At 42.1% G+C, this 20,126-nt stretch overlaps 2 protein-coding genes across 11 annotated transcripts in view; one reads left to right on the forward strand and one right to left on the reverse strand.

Annotated features, from left to right (window-relative positions):
- Nucleotides 1–1,111, forward strand: part of MAPK8 (mitogen-activated protein kinase 8) — a 57,685-nt gene extending 56,574 nt beyond the window's left edge. For 8 of the 9 annotated variants that reach the window (XM_037400720.1, XM_037400722.1, XM_037400716.1 and 5 more), the window contains one exon: nt 188–1,111. In XM_037400720.1, the coding sequence (XP_037256617.1) occupies nt 188–333 (146 nt within the window). In that variant the 3' untranslated portion in view covers nt 334–1,111. Of the gene's footprint in view, nt 1–182 lie in introns of all 9 variants that reach the window. The other variant, XM_037400723.1, reaches the window with a different exon arrangement.
- A 1,977-nt stretch (nt 1,112–3,088) lies between these two features.
- ARHGAP22 (Rho GTPase activating protein 22) overlaps nt 3,089–20,126 on the reverse strand; it is a 151,281-nt gene continuing 134,243 nt past the window's right edge. For both annotated transcript variants that reach the window (XM_037400714.1, XM_037400715.1), the window contains 4 exons: nt 19,843–19,916; nt 17,907–18,028; nt 14,219–15,119; nt 3,089–9,936 (listed from right to left, as the gene is read on the reverse strand). In XM_037400714.1, the coding sequence (XP_037256611.1) occupies nt 9,708–9,936; nt 14,219–15,119; nt 17,907–18,028; nt 19,843–19,916 (1,326 nt within the window). In that variant the 3' untranslated portion in view covers nt 3,089–9,707. The remainder of the gene's footprint in view (nt 9,937–14,218; nt 15,120–17,906; nt 18,029–19,842; nt 19,917–20,126) is intronic.

Here is a 20,126-nt window from a genome sequence, read left to right on the forward strand (position 1 = left end):
ACCGTTCATTAAGGCCCACGTAAAAGACTTGCGGGTTTTACATACTTTGACAGTGGATTGAGACACGTCTTTTCAAACTCGCTGAAACAGAGGAAACTTGACTGTTAGGAAGAGGCAGACTAATGCAAGTACTGAACCGTGCAACTGTATCTGCAACTGATTTGCTGTTTTGTTTCTCATAGCACAGGTGCAGCAGTGATCAATGGCTCTCAACATCCATCTTCATCGTCATCTGTCAATGATGTGTCTTCAATGTCAACGGATCCAACATTGGCCTCTGATACGGACAGCAGTCTAGAAACCTCAGCTGGACCTCTGGGTTGCTGCAGATGACTACTTGGTCTTTTGGGGGGTGGGAGGGGGGTCCTTTTAGTCATTAATAGGGCACCTTTAAAATTTGGTGGTATTTTTGAGTGTTTTTTCAAAAATAATCGTAGAAATCATAAAGTGCTGTAATTTTAAACTGTAAGTTGTGTTAAAAGCAGCCACTTTTTTGCTGTACTTAATTGTAAAATATTAAACCTGATAATTTTTATTGTGGTTTTAAAATCTGCATATTTGCTTTACTATTATGCTGCTGATCTTTTTTTACAGAATTTGTAAGATTTGTTTTATCAAAGCACATATTAATGTTGTGGTCATTACCATATAATGAATTATTTAAGATTTTATAGGTTTTCAATTTTTTAATTAGGATTTATTCCAGATGTTTTGTTCATGATATCCTTCAAAGTTTTATGCTTGGTCATACGTCCATGTCCGGGTGGAGTGGGAGAGAATTCAGTGCAGCCAGCTGTAGTTGGGCTTGCTACTGTGGTGCTGGCAGTGAACAAAACCCTCTTTCATTTTAGCCACTTGCCTGTAATTCTTCAGCAAGAACAACAATTAATATTTTTAGAGAAACAGTATACAATCCTTTGCAAAGTAACCTCATCCGGCTGGTTTTACAAACTTAAGAAAGCAAAGCATATACTGAAAGCTGCAGAAATACCTAGCCTAACAAAGTAATGTTTTCTGCAGACTTGTGGCATGCCAAATCTTGTGATCACCATAAAACACGAGGATACTTCATGAATAATACATTGCAATGCCAATAAACAATTTACTTCTAGCTTGTAGCCTGTTTTCATACACACAAAACGAAGTGTATCCAGGATGTCTAGACTGCCGAGAGGGAAAATGAATATGCTGTAGCTATATACTTTCATGTAATATGTGATTCTTGGGAATTTTGTTTCTTACTAGTTTTGTCTACCAAGGCAAGTGCTTTTTGGGTAGAAGGGGGACCGACAGGAACGCAATAGGGGCAAAACTTCAGCTCTTCTTTCTCCACCAATAGTAACTGATTGCTGTTGACCATTAAGTGGTAGGAGAACCTCAGGATTTCTGTAGCTAATGCATGAAGTGAGCAATATATGCCATCCAAGGGAGGGAGAAGTAGTGCTGTATAAATTAATATTTATCTCTTTCATTTCACCATGAGACCAGTGTAGCAGAAATCTTAATGGTTCATTTTAAGTCATAAATATTCAGTAGTTTTCAGCACTGAAGCTCCAGGTTTCAATACGCTTTTTAAACAAAAGATATATCGAAATATATAGAACAGTTACTAAATAGTCATGTAAAATGGTGCTGCTCCTCACAGAAGTATTTTAACTGTTTACATTTTATATTTACAGAATGATTTATGTATAACTGACTTAAGTTTATGTATGAGTTAAACAATCATTCAGAATTTATTCCTTTGGAAAATGCAGATTTTTAGTAAAGCTAGGCTGTATAATTGAATGCCTTGTGTAGATGCGTATTTTGTGTAGTGAATTAGAATGTGAAGAGGAATTTAAATTAGTAATGCTCACAAAAACGAGCGTAAGAAAATACAGAAGTCTTGCCAGGCACAGAGCATAAGCAAATAATACAACTGGCTACAGAGGTCATCCAGGAATGACTGATGCTCGTCAGTGTGGTTCCTTCTGCTTGTTGGGTTAAATAGGTGTACTTTTGAAGTTCTAATTGAAAGAGGAAAATTTGTCTTTGCAGGAAGTTTCGGAAAAACAGAAGCGATAGTAATGCTTTCAATATCTAACATGTCTTTTTAAAAAACATACAGGGTTACAAGGAATGGTAATGTCTCAAAGATGGCTAAACTGATAAACTGCACAGTTATTTTCCTGGCCTGGCTAGACTGCTGGTAAGTGCTGTGTGCGTGTAAAGTTGCTTTCCTCGCTTGTATCTAATATTTCAATATTGCCTTTCTAAACCATGTTTGTTAAGGCAATTATTTTTACAGGATCCTGCCAAATCGTATATTACCTCAGAATAGGCAGGACACGTTTGGATTCATCTAGCACTGGAACACAGAAAATCTGCTCAAGTTGAACAGAGACCAACAGAACAGTCTATTTTTTAATTTTTTTATCAAAGTTTAAGCTGTGAATTAAGGTAAAATTTTTGGTCATACAACAGTACTCCATTGTTATATGGAGTCAAGTGATATTCTGATCAGCCCAGTGTAATGAAGTTAAGACTGACAAAATCAACTTCTGATGCTTCTAAGTGTTGTTAAGAACAGAATTTGGTAAATATAAGTCATGTTTAAACTTACTTTTGACCCGTCTGGATTGCAGTGATGATTGAAATATTTTGAAAATTTAAAATATTTCTTGCTGTCACTTTCCAGTGTCCTGAAGAAAAATGGCTTTTGAAATTTTGAAATTAATATTGAGTGAAACAGTTACTAGGCTTTTACCACAATGTGCTATCAGTAGTAACTTGAGTTCATAAGCTCTAAGGAGAAAATTGAACTTTCTTCTATTAAGGTAGGGTTATGGACTGGTGGGGTGCGAACACCCGTTGCAGTGTGAGTGAGCTGTGTTTAAAGGGATTATTTCAGTACGGTCAGAGCTTTGCCTGTGTGAACCTAGAGTTCACTTTTTTGGCACCATCTTTGTAGCAGTGTTGCTTTTTTTTCCTCCTTTTCAGTTGTTTTTTTTTTCAGTTGCTTGCATTTTAGGCAAATTAAAGTGATGGTGAATTTCAAAGACAAGAAAATGAGATTCAGAATCCAAATTATCACAACGACATGTTCGTATTAACTTCCCTTTTTATTGAAATATGAAATTATGTCAGAGATAGTTGTACACTGCCACAGATAACAAACAAATGGGTAGCTGGAGTTTGGCTGTCTTTGTCTGTTGTTATGTCATTAGATCACATACTGTCTAATACACTGCACAATTTTATTCTTAAAGTACTACTAAGCTTTATTTTAGTCTTATGATCCCAAAATCTTCTCATGACAACTTCACTAAAGTGTATGCAGCTTTCCTCTAGGGCCACTCCAGTCCACTGGGAGATGGTAGGGATTGAATTACAGTGAGCTGTCTGATTTCTTACATCAGGTGATGTTAAAAGTTGGGCAGTAATAACGAGATTAATTTCTACCTTTTCTGGTCAGAGCTGTGGCAGGCGTCAAGGATGAAATAGCTTGTCTCCTTTTGTAGAAGTAGATTCTTCAAGAATAAGAAATACAGTGGGGGGGCGGGGGCATTGGTAAGTACTGTTACGATGTGCTGCACCTCTGCTCTGTGAAGTCTCTTGTTGATGCAGGACGTGGGGTGGGAGCGGAGGGTTTGTGTGTCGGGGTGTGTGAGAGGCTGCGCTGCCAGAGCAGAACCCATCAGCTGAACAACCCTAGGCCAGCCTGGCTGAGCAGGTCACCTCTGTTGCATTCAGAGCTGGACAGACGTGGCATGTCTCCCTAAGATGCTGTTCGGCTTGAGTTTTTAGTTTGGAGGAACCTTACTGTGCTGTGTGCAGTAGTAGCTTTCTGGATGCGAGTTCCAGCTAGATACAAAGACGGTGTCAGCAGAAATTGTTGGGTAAGCTCCCGGCGCCCACACAGGTGTGAATTCAGGGGAGAGCAGGGTGGGGGCAGCTGTGGCCACAGCACCCTCTGCTGCCTCAGTGTCCAAGTGGGGGGTTACCGATGTGGGTTTGTTTTATGGAAAATTGCTTCTCTGAACACAGGCTATTTCATTAGAGCACAAATTAAATTAGTGTAATGCCCTACGTTAATGTATATGGCATCTCAACACTGTGGGAAGAAAAGTGATCGAAAAGCTAGTACAGGAGGATAGTTTCGGCCCAACCAATCGTCCAAAGCATGTTTCTCTATTAAGATTATTGGGCAAAGGGGAGAAGTAGGTTCAGCTTACAGTTGGTCTTACTGTTTCAAGCTGCTAAAGGGAGTGAATTACTCTTTCTAGGTGTGTTTTTATTTGCTGTGGACAGCAGCTTGTCCGTGCCGTTTTATTTGGCTATCAGTGTTGTCGTTCTTACATATTTAGTTTGAGAACTGGAGTTGAAGGAGAGCTGTCTGCATTTTTCAGTAGGGTTGGAATGAGGGTTTTAATGAAGAAATGTGATGAGACACTACTGCCTACCCAAATTTTCAATTCATTTAATTTATTCTTAGTTAAGGGCACTGGATAAATGTGGTGTTTTAAGTGACCTCTTTCACTTGCTTCTCTTCTTCAGAGATCTCTGCATTACAGAAATGTGTTATGAATCAGATCACATGGTGTTTCTACTTTTGCAGTTAAAAATTTAAGCTAGGTTTTCTTGAACTACCTCACATGAACTTTCTACGTTTCTTAAGCAAGCAAAGCTAACCCTTGCTATTGGAACTACACTGAATGTGAATAGAAAAATACACTTCCTTTAGAAAATAGACCTATTGGCCAATGTTGGGACAGTATCAGTAAGTATGTTTCTTATATATTTCACGTAAGATGTTCATGTGTAATATATAGCTTGTGTACAATAATGTACATCTAGAATATTGTGTTAGCTGTAAATTGGTGGTTTTATTATTGTAGTCTGGTTTTGTAGGTAAAAATAGCTTACTAGTAATGTCAGCTCATCCTTTACATTTTACAAAAGGAATAATTCTTGGTAAGCTTTGCATACAGATGAATTACTTTTGTAGGCCCAATATCTAGTCTATTTTTGAGAGTTCTTTAGCTTTTATTACTAAAGTTGAGAAAAAAACCCCCTAGTTAATGCTATCATTCCTTCTGCCCCCTTTGAAGTATATTCTTAATTTTATTTTGTCCCAAGAAATATGAAGAGGAAGATACACCATTAAAAATACTGGGGAAAGTTGTAATTTATTTTTTTCTCTTCCTCACATTTGATACCTTTTCCTGCTTTTCCTTTATTCCCTCCAAATAAGCTGTTGGTGGGGCATTACTGAGAACATTGTGGTTTTTTTACTCATTCATGCCATAGGTCATTACATGTGCACCACTGGAATGTATACATTGTTATATAGTATGTCAATTGGTTATAATGATATTTTAAATAAAAAAGAAAAAAAAAAGTTTGACCACTATGCATTTAGTGTTTCTTCATAGCTAGGTTGGAATGGATTTCATGGATTTCATAATAAGGCTGCAGTTGGAGTCTTATTAGTATCAGTCCTGTCCTGCAAATTCAGGTTTTTTAATGGTACTTAAAAGTCCTGTCTTGTGTGTGAGCTCATGTGTGGGCCAAGTGACGTTTCTTCCATTTCTCCTTTCCATGGGCTTTGGATCTGCCACAGGCTGTTAATACCAAGTGTGTTTCCGACCGCTGGGAATTTATTCTTGCTTCCTTGCTGCCAACTCTGGCCGCTGCTTTTCCTGGAAATACAGCTGCTGCGACCCTGTGTTGCAGGAGGTAAGCTGTGGGCCGACTAGTGTATGAAAGGAGGGGCCAGTCCCTGTGCCCTCAGGAAAATCTTCCTCAAAACTGAGTCTGAGGGGCCTAAAGGACTGGACTGCCGGAGAGCTCTTCCTGGATTGGTAATTTAGGTGCCGTGCCGGGAGCACTTGCTGCACTGGCGCCTCTGCCCTGGGGCTGAATCTTAATGTAATGCATTTCACTGCCTTCATTTCCAGCAGGGTCTCAGCATTTCTTTAAACAAACACTCAGGATGCCCTTGAGTTGTGTTTGTCTGCGTGCTGCTACGTTGTATTTGTGTACGGTTTTAAGGGAAAGGTAGCGTGACTGTGGCCAGTACCGTGCAGCCTGCTTTGTTTCTCTGGACCAGCTCTTTGTGGGGTGCTCTTCTAGGAATGAGGTGAGGCTCAGAAATGCTCTTTTTTTATTTACATATGTTAGCATGAAGTGCAGCTGATTCCAAGTAATGTATTGATACTAGAGCAAGCCCTGAGGCCGTCTTAGCTCTACCAGGGCTTTGTCTGTGGGCAACTTAGGCCCAGAACTGAAGTATTCCATAGTGCTGCTGGCTTGCATGGAAACTGCTAGCAAATGAGGATAATTCAATAAGCTATCAATCATTACTAATTTTCCTTTTCATGTTAGAAATGCCATGGAGACTTACAGCAGTTTTTTGTTATGCTGTAATGCTGCTGTTTGGCTTCAGATATTATTTTGAAGCATATGCTTGTGTTGGGTTTCATTCACCGAATTTTTTTTGTTACACTTTTTTGCCTGCATAATACTGGAAGGGAATGGTCCAGGCTGGGAGGATTGCACAGGTAAGGCTATGGTAAAAATGTATCTACCTGCTTCCAGGAGCCTTTGTCATGTCTTAATACTAACGAACCTGTATCTTGTAAATGCTTGCTAAGAAAACTGGCACTATAAACCGGGGGCTGTAATGAATAAAAAGTCCGCAAAATAAGGAGTGTTCTCTGAGATCTGTGAAGTTGGCAAAGGAAGCAGTGGGAAACAGAGTACAGAAACAGGAGTTGAAGTTAGGAACGTGTCTTGTCTTCCTCAGATAAGGGCATAGTGTTCCCTGAGGTGGTGTAGGACAGCACAAGCGTGTTACAATTTATTGTGTAATTGTACATGATGGAAAATGAACATTATTCTCTCATTGCTAAGCTTTAGAATTAATATCCTACCATGGTGCATTTTAGCATGAACTGGGTAGTTTGCAGCTTCTTGCAGGCTTTGTTTACTGCAGTGGATCATGTTCAAAAGGACCTGAAATGTATTCCTCATGAACGAGAGGAATAGTGTTGCTGGAGCACAACAGTCAACCAGGAAATGGTTAATTCTATTAGTTGGTTTGAATTCTATTAGTTGGATTGAATGAAGGATCACTAATTTGTGATACTGAAAAAGGAAGAAATAATTTTATCCTGGATGGCAGATTAAGATTATGTAGTGCTACATAGCTGACAGATGATCCTGTCCAGCAGCTGAAGACTTGGGGTAGGTGGGTTTGTTCCGTAGTTCTGCTATATGTAGCAGTAACCTAAGTTTAAATACTTACTGTAGAATTCCAGCTGCATTTGATTTCATTGAGAGTTAGCCAGTTGTCCTGTTTAGTGCTTGTCTTGCATCTATGTTTTTAAGGCTCCCAGTCAGCATGGCTCAGTTCTTCAGCTTGTAGGTGTGCTAGAACTGAAGGGAGTGGTCTGCACTTGATCCGTACAGGAGAGAATGCGTTGTAAAGCATCTGAGAGGTGAGGGCTGTTGGGAAGGATACAGTGAAGGAAAGGTACCCATGTTGGGGGAAGGAATAAAAGAGGGCATTAAAATAACCTGGTTGCTACTACTACTTGGATTGAATGCCTTAGTAGAAACTTTCTTTTTACCAGTCCTGATGTTCTAATTGCAGAGAATTACTTACAGTCCAGTTCAGGCCCCTCTAATATTCAGGTTTATTTTGTGATGACTGGCAGGGTGTTCGATGCCACCTAACACACTATGCATTTGCAGCTCCAAATCATTGTTACAACAGTTGCTTCTCCCATTATGCATTTTAATGCTGCTGTTTTAAACAGGCTATCATATTCCTTGCAGGATCAGTTGTGACTATCGGTAATAATACAAGGTGGAGGTGGTGGAAAAAAGGGGTGAGGGTGATGCTAGTGCCTGCAGGTGGCAGGCAGCTCCTGCTGAACACTGCGTGCCTGCCACACTGCCTCACACCAGGAATAGTAAGGGATCCAGTGCAGCTGGATAGAAGGGAAGATGTTTTGAAAAAACTGAATTAACCTATCCACATGAACTACTTTACCACCTTGCTTGACATGTCTTAACCAGCAAAGATTAAGTTAAAATGTTTCTTTTTGCTCACTTCAAATGGTTTACATTTCTATAGGAAGGAGAAGCGTTACAGTGAGGTAAAAACAAGTGAACTTCTAGATGGTTAAATAATGAAATACCTGGACGTCTGTGAGGTGATGAGGAGAAGGTCAATACCGAAAGGTGTACTATCTGCTGGTACATTGAAAAACCCATTCTAAGGTTATTTCCAAACAGCGAGTTCTTCTCTAGTAAGAAAAGACAGATTCAGGTAATTTTTTGAAAATACTTGAAGCAGGCACCTTCACTACGCTCTATACTTTCCCTTTAGCCAGTTCATGTTGTCATGGCACTTTTCCGTTAAAAATCTTTCTCCTCTGAGACGCCCAGGCTGCCTCAGCTGTCAAAGATAGGTGCCAAGAAAGAGTGGGCCGTACATGAGTGCCGGGCTGAATCTGGTGAAACAACTTTCTGTGTGCAGGCTCCATGAATGTTACACAGAACTTCTCAGAGCAGTCCCTTAAGGGGGTAATTCAGCCCTGGCAGCTAGTTACCAGAAATTGCAACTTCATTCTAATGATTTTTCTTTAGTAGAAGTAATGAACTTAGGCTGGTGGCTTGTTTGCAGTACTTGGGCTGCCCCCTCACCTCCCTGTGAACTAACAAAAAAAATAATCAATTGGCATCATGAGAAGTGGTACAAGGCAGCTAAGTGTAAACTGTCTGGGAAAGGTTAAAGATAGATTCCCTAGCATTCCACCCCACCAGCTGCACTGATTTCTCTTACCATAGAAGTTTCATAGATAAAAAACACTCAGCAGGTGGATGCATTCTGATGATAAGAATCTTTCTTCTCCTACCTTGATGTCGGATTAGTACATGTCAACTCACAAGACTTTTTCTTGCAGGTAGTACTGCTCTGATTTTGGCTCAACCCCACCCCCAATATCTAGAGCAAAATGTGTATATTTACAGTTCTATGCAGTTTATGTGGCCAATCTGATTATACAGTTTAATAAGTTGCATCTTTCTGAAACACAGGAACTATTTGGTGGGTCAGGGACAATTCTAGTGAATTTTCAAGATTTTGGTACCTTCAGCTCATTTGTAGACTTCATTTTCACATTATCTTCATAAAATAATGCAACTTTACAGAATAAGAAATTTGGGTAAAATTATGTAGGAAGTGGGGAGAAAAAACACCTTATTAAATCCATATGGCAAACCACACTGAATGTGGTGACACACTGGAACCGCCGCCTTCCCAAGCACAAGTGTGGAGGCCCTCAGCTCCAGGCTCAGCCTGTTCATGGGTTCTGGCCGTCCCACCTACCTTGCAGGACTTCCACTGTCCTTGTGCCGGTGAAAGATGGTGCAGTAAGTCCAAAGGTGGCAGCGGTACAGCTATGGATAATGGTATCTTTTGATTTGTGGATAAAAAGGGTGCCCATTGTTTCTTGGTAATCTGACATCTAAACTTTGAAGCATTATGTTTAGCAGTCTTTCCCAGCTGGCCCAAATACTACAGCACATGTAAAGACAACAGAGCAAGTGTCACTGTAGAATTACTCATGATACATGAGTATACAAGAACAAAATGTGCATTTTCACTGGTTTTGTCAGAATTAGAATTTTCCATACTGTACCATTAGCTTGTTTTACTTGGGGACTTTAGCAGTCTGACTCCCAACAGTTAAACATCCTAACGTTGAAAAAAAATCTTCCATTTCCTTCTGCAGGAGGTGATTTCTCTTCTCAGCATCTTCACGAGCACGTTCAGAATTCCTCAGCTTTATCTCCAGCATTGTGTATTTCTTTCGTTCTTGGTCCAGTTCTTCTTCTAACCTAACCACTTGTTTCCTCAGGTCTGCACTTGTTTCTTCAATTCTTAAAACCAAAGAAGAGAAGGAGGGGGAAAAAAAGAGGTTTTTTTAAGTGGCTGGATAAGTACTGCTGATAGCTATCATAGATACAAGCTGTTCCACTTAGAGCTAAAATATCTCCATTCTAAGAGAAAGTTTTAGAGGAGGGCACTAATGGCAGTGTCATTAATGTTGAGTTTAAGGACAGAGCCTCCTTGGAAGCTGAAGCCTCCTCTGTTTGTATCTTGAGAGAATATGCTCAAGTGTTAAACAGTGCTTACTTTGGGGCAACAGACTGAATATCTGAGTAGATGTATTCTCAGTAAGGCTGAGTTCAAATATGTAATTCCAAAATAATCTTCTAACCTCTGTTTTCATCCTGATACTGTGTTTCCTGTGTGGAGATCCAATACAGAGAAAAACGTCCTTGGAGCTTAGGTGTAGGCATGAGGTCTCAGTCCTTCCTTACCATCCATTTTACAGTATTTTCTGTAAAGGTCCCCCACTGACTGATGGGGGAATAAAATTTTTTCACACTGTACAAGATTTTACAAAAAACAATATTTCATATGAGGAAGAATCTGAAGAACAAATCTTAAATGTAAGTTGGCACAAAGCTCTAATGCAAGCCTTAGAACTTTTCACTAAGGACGTCAGAGAACAAAGTTCATATTTTTTTGGTTTGAAACAAGTGCCAAAGGCACATCACTTGCTGTCCTCCCCATCACATTTCCTGATTGTAAGACAGGAGTAGTGGTGTTAATACACAGGAGACAGTATAATCCAGACAGGAATTTCTGGTCACTGGAATATGATTGTAAAACTTAGGCTTTTCCTAGGAAAAATGTCTACCCTATAACTTGGGGGGGGAAAAAAAAAGGGGGGGTGGGGGGAGAAAAACAAAAAACCCAAACGAAAAACAAAAAGATACCACCCCACCTCTTCAGTTCATTGATCGGTATAATACCCAACGGTGAAGCTAGGGTGCCTGGCTTCCCACTGAGACTGTGAATAGGTTGGTTTTAGACAAAGTAAACGACAGTCAAGAAGGGCATGCTACAGACTCAACAACAACAACAAAGGATCTTTGTGACAGTACCAGAAGTGTCTACATTCCATTTTGTGACCACCAAGAGGCAATTATGCAGGCAATGCAGTGCATCCCCTTAAACTTCCTTCACACACAGCTAAGGGTGGCAATGTGAACGTTGTGACAACTTTCTAAGCTGTTGGGAAAGTCACATACAGGCATGCTGGTCAAGTCTGGCAGACCACCTGCTGCACAGATAAGCGAACAGAAATGTATACTGTGTCTGCAAAAAACTGCCCATCCTGATGAAGACAGACATTCATCGCCCAGGTAGCAGCTGTCTTCTGTAATAGAAGAAGACTCTCCTGAAGCTAGGATGCTTCCTTATGCACCCCCTTTATAACATCTCTGTTACATCCTACAGCGCAGAGCTACCAATTAAATTTTTCCACCACAAAGTTTAGGGGTCAGCTACAGAAGCCTAGACTAGCTGTCCATGTTCTTAAGTTATGTAGGGTCACAGTACTTAACTTACTGTGTTTCTACATACACAACATAATAGTTGTCTCCAAGATACTTCCAGTTTCTTGAGATTCCAAGGTGGTAAACATGGATTACTGAAACTCAACAGAGAATGCCTGATAATTATACTAACCTCGAGGGAGAAAATGCTCTGGAACAGGCTGGTTACAGGAAGGCCATAAAACTTGCCTCCCTCTGACTAAGAGAGAGAAAATGGGCTGTTGATGATGATAAATAACAGCTTCTCCATCAGCAAGTGTTCCTTACCTCTGCCCCAGGCAGGTACTGACTCTGCTTTCCCTCCACTTATATAAGTGCCAACAAAAAGCTTATTTTCCTTCATTAAATCATGCCCTGTTACACACACAACGTTCTGCAAGCCACACAAGCACACACACAATTGTAAAGGAACTAATTATTACTTTTGGGGACTAAATTATCTTCAATAAAATAAAGCTAGTGAGGCATCCCAAAGTTTCCCTGCTAAGCAGCCTTCCTTCTTTGCTAGTTAGCTCCTGTCTTTCCACCGGAGCGGGCTTTCATGCAGTTTCAAAAGGAACATATTTTTGCACATGTAAATTGCTGCAGATATAGTAAAAACATTGCAAAATTTTTGAGAGTTGAAAAACTTGGCTTGAAATTCTTATACTTGACAGCAAGATCCTTCAGGCTGTAATCCTGAGCAGCTGGAGTCATCCTCTTTAATACAAAAAGGCAGTGATTGCATCTTGCCTGGTTTTATGAAACTATTAGTTCATTAGGCATTTTCCTTTTAGCTACTTTGCCCTGTGAGACCTGGCCAAGTTATAGTCCTCCCCTCCAGCCACAGTGCACTCTGCCCCGTCCCGCTGAGGGGGAGCAGCAGGTGTTAAGAGCTGAAGCAGCTGGAACTGCTCAACAGCTGGAACAAAGAACAGTCTTCCTGGATGCCCCTGGTGTCAACAGCTAAGGCCCCATTGGAACAGTTTTACTGGTAAGAGACGGAAAGTCATCTTTTGCCCCAGGCAACAGGTAAAATGTGCACATACACATTTCCAAGTTTTGCAGCCTGCTCTCCTTCCTGTTTATTGCTCTGTATCCCCGCAACAAGGCTTGCCAGGGCAGCTCCACAGAATTAAATGCAAGGTACATAGCCTCATTTCCCTCCCATTCTGCATCAGTAGGGCATTTTAAAAAAAACCAATAAGCCATGAGCTATCATCCTTATTCACATTATTTTCAATCACACCATGCTAGCAACTGGTGGTATTATCAGCTGTTCTACCTGGAAGACAACAAGGCGAGGGTAAGCTTTTCTCCCACTCTGTGGTGTTAGGTGGGAGAACTGAAACTGCAGCGTGGCCTGATTCTCCTTCCAGCATCACATACCAAGGTGTTACAATGCAAGAGCCAGAAAAGCTGCAGAGGCTGGCAAGACACCACCGTAGGAAATCGTAAAATAAAGCAGGAAGGTAGCAAGTGAAATTCCTACCTTAACAGCTGGCCCACTGGAAGAGATCACAGTTCAGATACATGTTTCAGAAATTACTTCTAACAAGAAAAAAGAGGCAACAAACATAGCCTAAAGCTGTGCTATACAATCCCTATGAACACTCATATGTGCTTCCAGGACCATCTTTGGGAGACTGGAAATTGAGGCATGTAAACACTACCGAAGTTTTAACAAGGGAAGGAGTATTAACGCCTTAACACACAAAGCTGAGAACTCAACTGTTGGTAGGAAATGAGACTACAGCCCTTCTTCAGGGCAAAGTACAGTGCTGCAGAGCCCAGGCCAGATTGTTCTGTATTACTGTATGGTGTGCAGTTTTGCATATGGCTGTATATTAAAACATATTTAATTCATTTAAGCAACAATATTTCATGTGCATATTTCCCTGAGTACTTGCCTGAAAGTCATTCTATTGAGCGCTTACACTCATAAAACCTGGTACAGTAACACACAAATTAATAAATACAACTTTCTAGTTATTAATACTTGATACAGCCCCTGCCCTCACCCGCATCCCTTCTGAAAACTGGGAAGAATTTTTCTAAGCACAGATCTAAAGCACGGCACCGGCAGTTGCAGTTGTGCATTAAACATCAGAGTGAGCAAAGAACTGCACAGTTCATGTATCTGCTGTACAAGCAGCACCTCACTGCTGCTGTGTGCCAGCAGCTGGCCATATAAGCAAGGGGCCACTACAGGTCCATCAAAAATCAAAAGCAAGATTTCTAGACAAGTTCAACACAAAAGGGCTGCTGAAAAAGGTATAGTGAGATGCTGTCCCAACACCACCACACATACACACATCCCCCCAAATCACCTCAAAATCAGTTTCCTGAAGAACAAGAAGCCCTTGGTTTCAGACTGATTTGGTACAAAACTCCACACCCGCACAGACCATCAGAGTTCCTTGGTAGGGCTTGACCACCCTGGGTCACAATCCCTCCCTCCAAGATGTTAAGGTGTTTGCTTTGAGGGCACTAAAATCAGACCAGGGTGTTGCCTGTACAGTTCTGATTTCCAGTGAAAACACCAAAAGTGAAATACTGGAATTCCCAGTGTGACAGAAATTCCGGGTTTTTTTATCCTCTCTTAGGTCAGAGAGGGTAAAGTTAGATTCAGAGAGCAGTGAGAAAAGAGCAGAACCAAACCTGCTGTCTCCCAAACCCCAGGTCCGAGAACCTGATACGCTGAGTAGCCCACACCCACATTCAAACAGGGGTAATGCTCAGGCAACTTCCTTGTCCCCCCTGCAGGTGACATTACCTTTTGATACTAGTTTCATACTCAGTCCTCTGTTTGCTCAGTTCTGTCTTTAGCTCCACCACCAAGCTCTGTAGGGCCCTAGAGCATTTGACAGAGTCTCTGGAAGCTGCAGCCAGGATGCTCTGTTCACTGCTGCTGCTGCAGGCTTCAAACCTGTCAGTGCTGTTCTCCAGGTCTGCAGTCTTGACCTCACCCTGAGACAGCGAGCCCTGAGTCATCCACTCGGTTTTGAGAGAGCTTAAAGCAGAAGAGTCACTGGCCCGGCAGGCTGGGCAGCTGCTGACCGAGTCCAGCACAGAGATTTCACATGATGATGTGGACCATGTGGTGCTGGCCATACTGTGTGTGCTAAGGGAGAGGCTGGACGAAGGGACGTTGTCGTAAGTAGAGAGTCTCTGGGAAGAACACGAGTCTTTAACTCGTTCCCCAGAGGCTGTCCGGCGATGGCCCCGGAGAGAGTACAATCCATTCATCAACCAGTTCCCGCTGGAGGAGAGGTTGGGGATATCTAAGGATGAGCTGCCCAGCTTTGGACTCACAGACCGTGCTCCCTGCTGGCGGAAGGAGTATTTCCACGGAGGCAGCGTCTGCCCTCTCTTGTTGGGGCCGGTGGCAGGCTGAGTCAATTTGCCACTGTGCTCTGAGGGAGCGTTTTTCACCACAGGTCCAGGAGTGGCTTCTAGTGACACAGCGTTGCTGGAAGGCAAATGGGCGGGGCTGGGAATGCTGTTCTCCGACCTGCCGTCCTCCCCATCCTCCTCGGAGATCCACTCCACAGTGCTGCGCTGGCGCACAGGCCTGATTTCTAGCTGGCTCCCAGGCACATCTGCCTGAGGAACAGCAAAGATTCGCCCCTGTTCGCTTATCAACACGGTCATCAGGTGCTGAACTAGTGAGGTACCTGTGGGGAGAAAACAAAGGCAAGCAGCTGATGAGATGTGGAAGACCTCAGCCACTCACCCCCTGGCCTGTGAGGTGCCACATGAGCTCCTTGTGAGGGGGCCTCCGTGACCACCATGTGCTGCATAAACAACTGCTCTGGGCCTTTCTGTACAGGACTGCCAGAGACAGGAATTGTTCCCTTTGCTGCACATGCGAGACTGAAGGATGCAGTTGTCAGTCCAGCTCACGATCACTAGCAATGATTAACAAATTGGCTTGCTTAAGGACACCTTTAAGGACGACAGAGGAGGAGGACACCTGAAAAGAAGGGCATGACTGTACCACACCAAGCCATGGGGTTTAGAGCCAGCATCAGTCTCAGTGTTTGCATCCCTGCAGGACAGCATAGTCCTGTGCTGAGACGCATGCCGTACCTGAACACACTAAGCTATTTTCTGGGATGGAGCACCTCTCTGTCCAGCTTCCAAAACCAGCAGGTTTCACCAACTATGTTGCACCCAGTTTCATAGTCTTAACAGGCCCAGAGCTACTGTTTACTGAAAAACCAGAAATTTCAGCTCAGGCCTTCTGCTATAAGTGTATAGAGAAACTTGCAGAAAGTATGACATCTGTATCATACATGCACCTGCACAAAGTGTGCAGCAAGTACAGAAACTACTTAAAATTATTTAAATCCACAGAAATGAGTTGCCATTGTTTTCCAGTTGTGGGGTAGACCATTATGAACTAATCGAGAACACCACTTACCAAACCTAATACAGAGCACTTTCTGCAAAAGAGGAAAATTTTAAAAAGAGTGAATATGTAATTCTATCTTTTAAGTATTATCTGAGATAATAAGACCAAGATACACATCTTGGTCTTATTATTCAATAATTCAGGCTCCTATTTTGAAGATATTCAAAATAGGACCCTGAATTTAATAATGAGATTTTGGCCTGACAGTGAGAGGTACTGAGCTTACCTATAACTTCTGTCTTATGTTTGCGGAAGCAGGGACAGAAATAAACCTCTCTGGAGATAAGGCCATTCGTAATAATTTAGCTGTCAAACTTCAGATGTTTCTATTTGAAATGCATGGGTTAAATTTGAAAAGAGATGTAATTAAAGTGGGTTTTGTTAAGAACTGGCAGCAGTATTTTTCTGTATCAGTTGATTTAGCAGGCCTATCTTACCCTGAAGCTAAAAAAAATGTACTGAGTCTTTCTACTTCTCCATTATGTCTACTTAATCAATCTTCTGTCCTCAACTAACAATAAAAAAAAAACACTGCAATTGCTGTTGCTTATGAGTATAATGATTAAGTCTAAAAACCCTGTCACTGGGTTCCCCATTTTTCTACAGTTCAGGTCTGTGGTAATACAGAATTCCAGGTCAGGTCACCGTAGTATTTTTATATGATGGTTAGGAGAGACCATGAGACCACAGCATGTGGCACCTGTGCCACCTACACACAGTACAAGCACCGCTGCCATCAGCTGAACTGTCTGATGAAATGCCCGAGTCATCTGTACCAACTGACCAAAAAGCACGTGGTTGGCCAAGGTTGTAAGAGCCTTACCCACGCCGGCCAGCTGGCCACTAGGGGAAGTCACAGCATCACTCAACAGATGGAGGTTTCCGCTATGCCCACCTTTGCAATCCTGAATAACCCAGCATCTGCTCCTGCACTCCCTTTTTCTCCTCCCCACAATTTTGTGCCTTCCCTGCTTTTGAGGGTAAGGTCTCAAGCTACCCTTATAATAATGCCCATACCCTGCGGCAGGCTTCAAGACCTTGAACAACTATAGTACGTCAGGCCATACTCTGAAGTTGGCCTGTTACCTTACATTGAGCTGCCACCTGTGGGGCACACATCTGCAGTGCCTTTCAGAGGTCACCTGTGCAGAGCTAAAGGCACTGCTGCTCCTAAGGCGTGATAACGCTCTTGTTCTGTGAAGGATTTTCATCACACAGAACACCACATCAGCTGTCCTCTACAGTCAGGGAGCAGTGACAGGTTCAGACATCCTGGGCACAGTATCTCCATCTATACCTAATGCTGGATGGATCCACCGATTCTTTTTGCAGGCTTGCCAGGATCACACAAAATTGAATGCAAAGACCCTGCTAAAACTTGCACCAGAGTAGTGCTCCAGTGCCACAACTGGGAGAGGGGCTGTATCCCAACCCTAGTGTCAGCCAGCCAGAGATCATCTCCTGGGCATTCCCTGACCCACACGGAGGTAAAAATTTTCAAGCTTCAGATTTTTACATCCAAAAGTAACAGTGATTTTCAACTTACTCTTTTAGTTCTGTGAAGTTCTGACCCATATGCAGCCTGCTTAGAAGACAGCACTTCTAAGACATGTAGTCTAGCCACTGTGACACAGCAAAAAACTAGAGTACCTGCTTCATTGTGACCTGGATGTCCTTTACAGGTAGCTGTCTAACCACCGAAATGCACCGGTATAAATGGTTAGCAGTTTGGTAATAAACATGATACTTCTGAAGAATATTTGAGCTTTCATTGCAGCAGTGGGTTCAAAAAGAGTTTCACATAACAACCTGCAACAGGGCACAGGGGTCTCCATGTAGTGGAGAGGAGAGACACCCAGGCCAGTGGTGAGTGGGATAACAGAGGCCAGCCGGTACATCCCCTCACAGGCACTGATGAAAGGGATTGCTTGACTTGTTGCTGACTGTGCAGTCAAGTGATACGGCTACCAATGAATGTATGCCTTTCAGAATACTCTTACAGCCCCAAAACACAGGTGGTGTGTTACCTCACAAAAGTGGTACCTACCTTCCATCATAGTCACTGGATCTTCCATTTTGGGCCGTAATATATTTGGTCCAAATACTGTAGCCAGGTTCTGGACACTCATCTTGTTAATGCTGGAGTGAGCCTGAACTTCATCAAGGAACCTTGAAAAGCCCCCCCAGGAAAATCAAAGGAGAGGAGTAAGTCACTCAATTCTCAGACTGTAGTCATTCTGAGGCAGGAACCGTTTTGTCCTATCTTTATACAATTCTGATACCTGAAATGCTTCTAGGGACTAACGCAGCTTAGATACTAAGTAATAACCCCAGGTCCCTCCTAGTGTATGAACAAGAGTGGACCGGATGGTTTCTGCCAAAAGTACCAGTCTACCAGGGATCCAGCCTTCAAATCGGTACGATAGAACAGACTTTCACATTTTTATAGGAATTCTCCAATTACACAGATTGACTTCTGCCAGTTTTCACTTACAGATATAAAAGAGGTAAAAAGACATTTCACTCATCTTCTTGTCCTAGAACTAGCAGCCTATGGAAAGAGCTTTGTGGCTTGAATTAGCAAAATACAGGTAAAGAGGTAACCCAAATGCTTCTTGTGAATGCATCAGCTGGGCAAACACCAACACAAGAAAAGACTGTGCAAGCCAAAGGTAGCACATGAAAAAGTCCAGACAGACTGGCTATCTATATGTATGAGCTGGAAATCAGCAGAAAGTTTCTAACAGTTCATGTTCTGTAATTTGGAACAAACTCCCAGCAGGAGTTGTACTAAGAGAAAGGCTGTAACAAACACCTAAATAGCTTGTATCTAATTAGCCAAGTTGTAAAAAGGACTACATGACATGCAGACCTACAACAGCAGAAAATAGGACTAGGTGGCCTCAAAAGTTAAGTGTACATTGTTTCCTAAACTGTTGTTAATTTTTGGATGATTGGATGGGTTTTGGCAGCAGGAAAAAGATTTCCTTGTCATTCTGCACTACTTGGGAAACTTTTGAATGCTGCTACTTGCAGCATGACTTTTCTAGGCATTCCCCTTTTTTTCTGTGGCTTTGTCCTGTGGCAGGCAGTGTGCTGAGACCCAAGAATCCTCAGTTCTCTTCACCAAGTCAGAAGCAAATTCTACTTGCTTTTCCTTTCCCCAGTTCTTCACTTAGAAACATGCGTATATTCCACTGCCTCATTCATGTTCTGAGGTGCTCAGACATTAAAACAAATGGCTATAGAAGCACATAGTGAAGCAAAATAAATGTTCTAAAGCATTCAAAAATACACTTAGGAAATGCTATCTGTGTGCACTTGGGAAGGGTTTGACATCTCTTGAATAATTCATGGACTTCATATCGGTGTTTGTGTCTACTGCCTGCTCTAGAAGTGCAAATCCCACTGGCCATAAAGGGACTGACTACCACGGAGACTAGAATACAACATAAAGTTCACTACATTGTATCTAAGGTAACAGTCCCTTCCAGCTCCCAAAACACGTTCCAGCCCACTTTGCAAAAACTGGGAGAGTCAGCAGAGAGATGAGGAGAGGGAAGGCTGCAGAGTCCCTGATGCTCCAAGAGGAAGCCATTCCCAATCCACTTCTAAACCTGAGCTGAGGACAGACTGGCTATTCTGACTGCATCTGCTACCCATCCTGTGTCATAAATCTTCCAAGTGTGCAGTACTTGTAAAAAATGCCTTTCTTTACTGGTTCTTTTAAGTGCTTCTGAAATAATACATTAGTATCATTCATGCCTGCTGCCAAGGCTGTCGGTGACAGCAATTTGCTTGGCTGATGCTCTTGGACAGACCTTCAGGCAGGCTGCTCCTTCACCTCCACATGTTTTATAGGAGCAGTAACTTACATGTAAGTGATGTTTAAATATTCATACTTTCAGAGTATATTATTTGCATATAAGACTGAGCCTCACAAAACTTGGTGACTTTTCCAAGTGTTAATTAATTTCACTTACTTGCATATGTATTTGAGGAGGTTGTAGTTGGCTTGGGGCAAATTCTTCACCTGTTTAACCAGTTCCTGGGTACCCTGAGGAACAGAAAAAACAAGGAGAGCTATTAATATAAGTGATGCAAAGCAGACATGACTTTTTTCTTCAGTACTATGAAGTCCTCTTTCCAGAGTCAAAACTCTGAACAACAAATGATAATGTAAGGAGGCTTTGCTTTATAAAAGGTGTCATCCAGTGTGTTGTGCCTTACCAAAACCCCAATGTCCAGAACTTTATTCAGTTCTCAA

Source organism: Falco rusticolus, chromosome 9 (genome assembly GCF_015220075.1).
Source record: "Falco rusticolus isolate bFalRus1 chromosome 9, bFalRus1.pri, whole genome shotgun sequence".
NCBI lineage: Eukaryota > Metazoa > Chordata > Aves > Falconiformes > Falconidae > Falco > Falco rusticolus.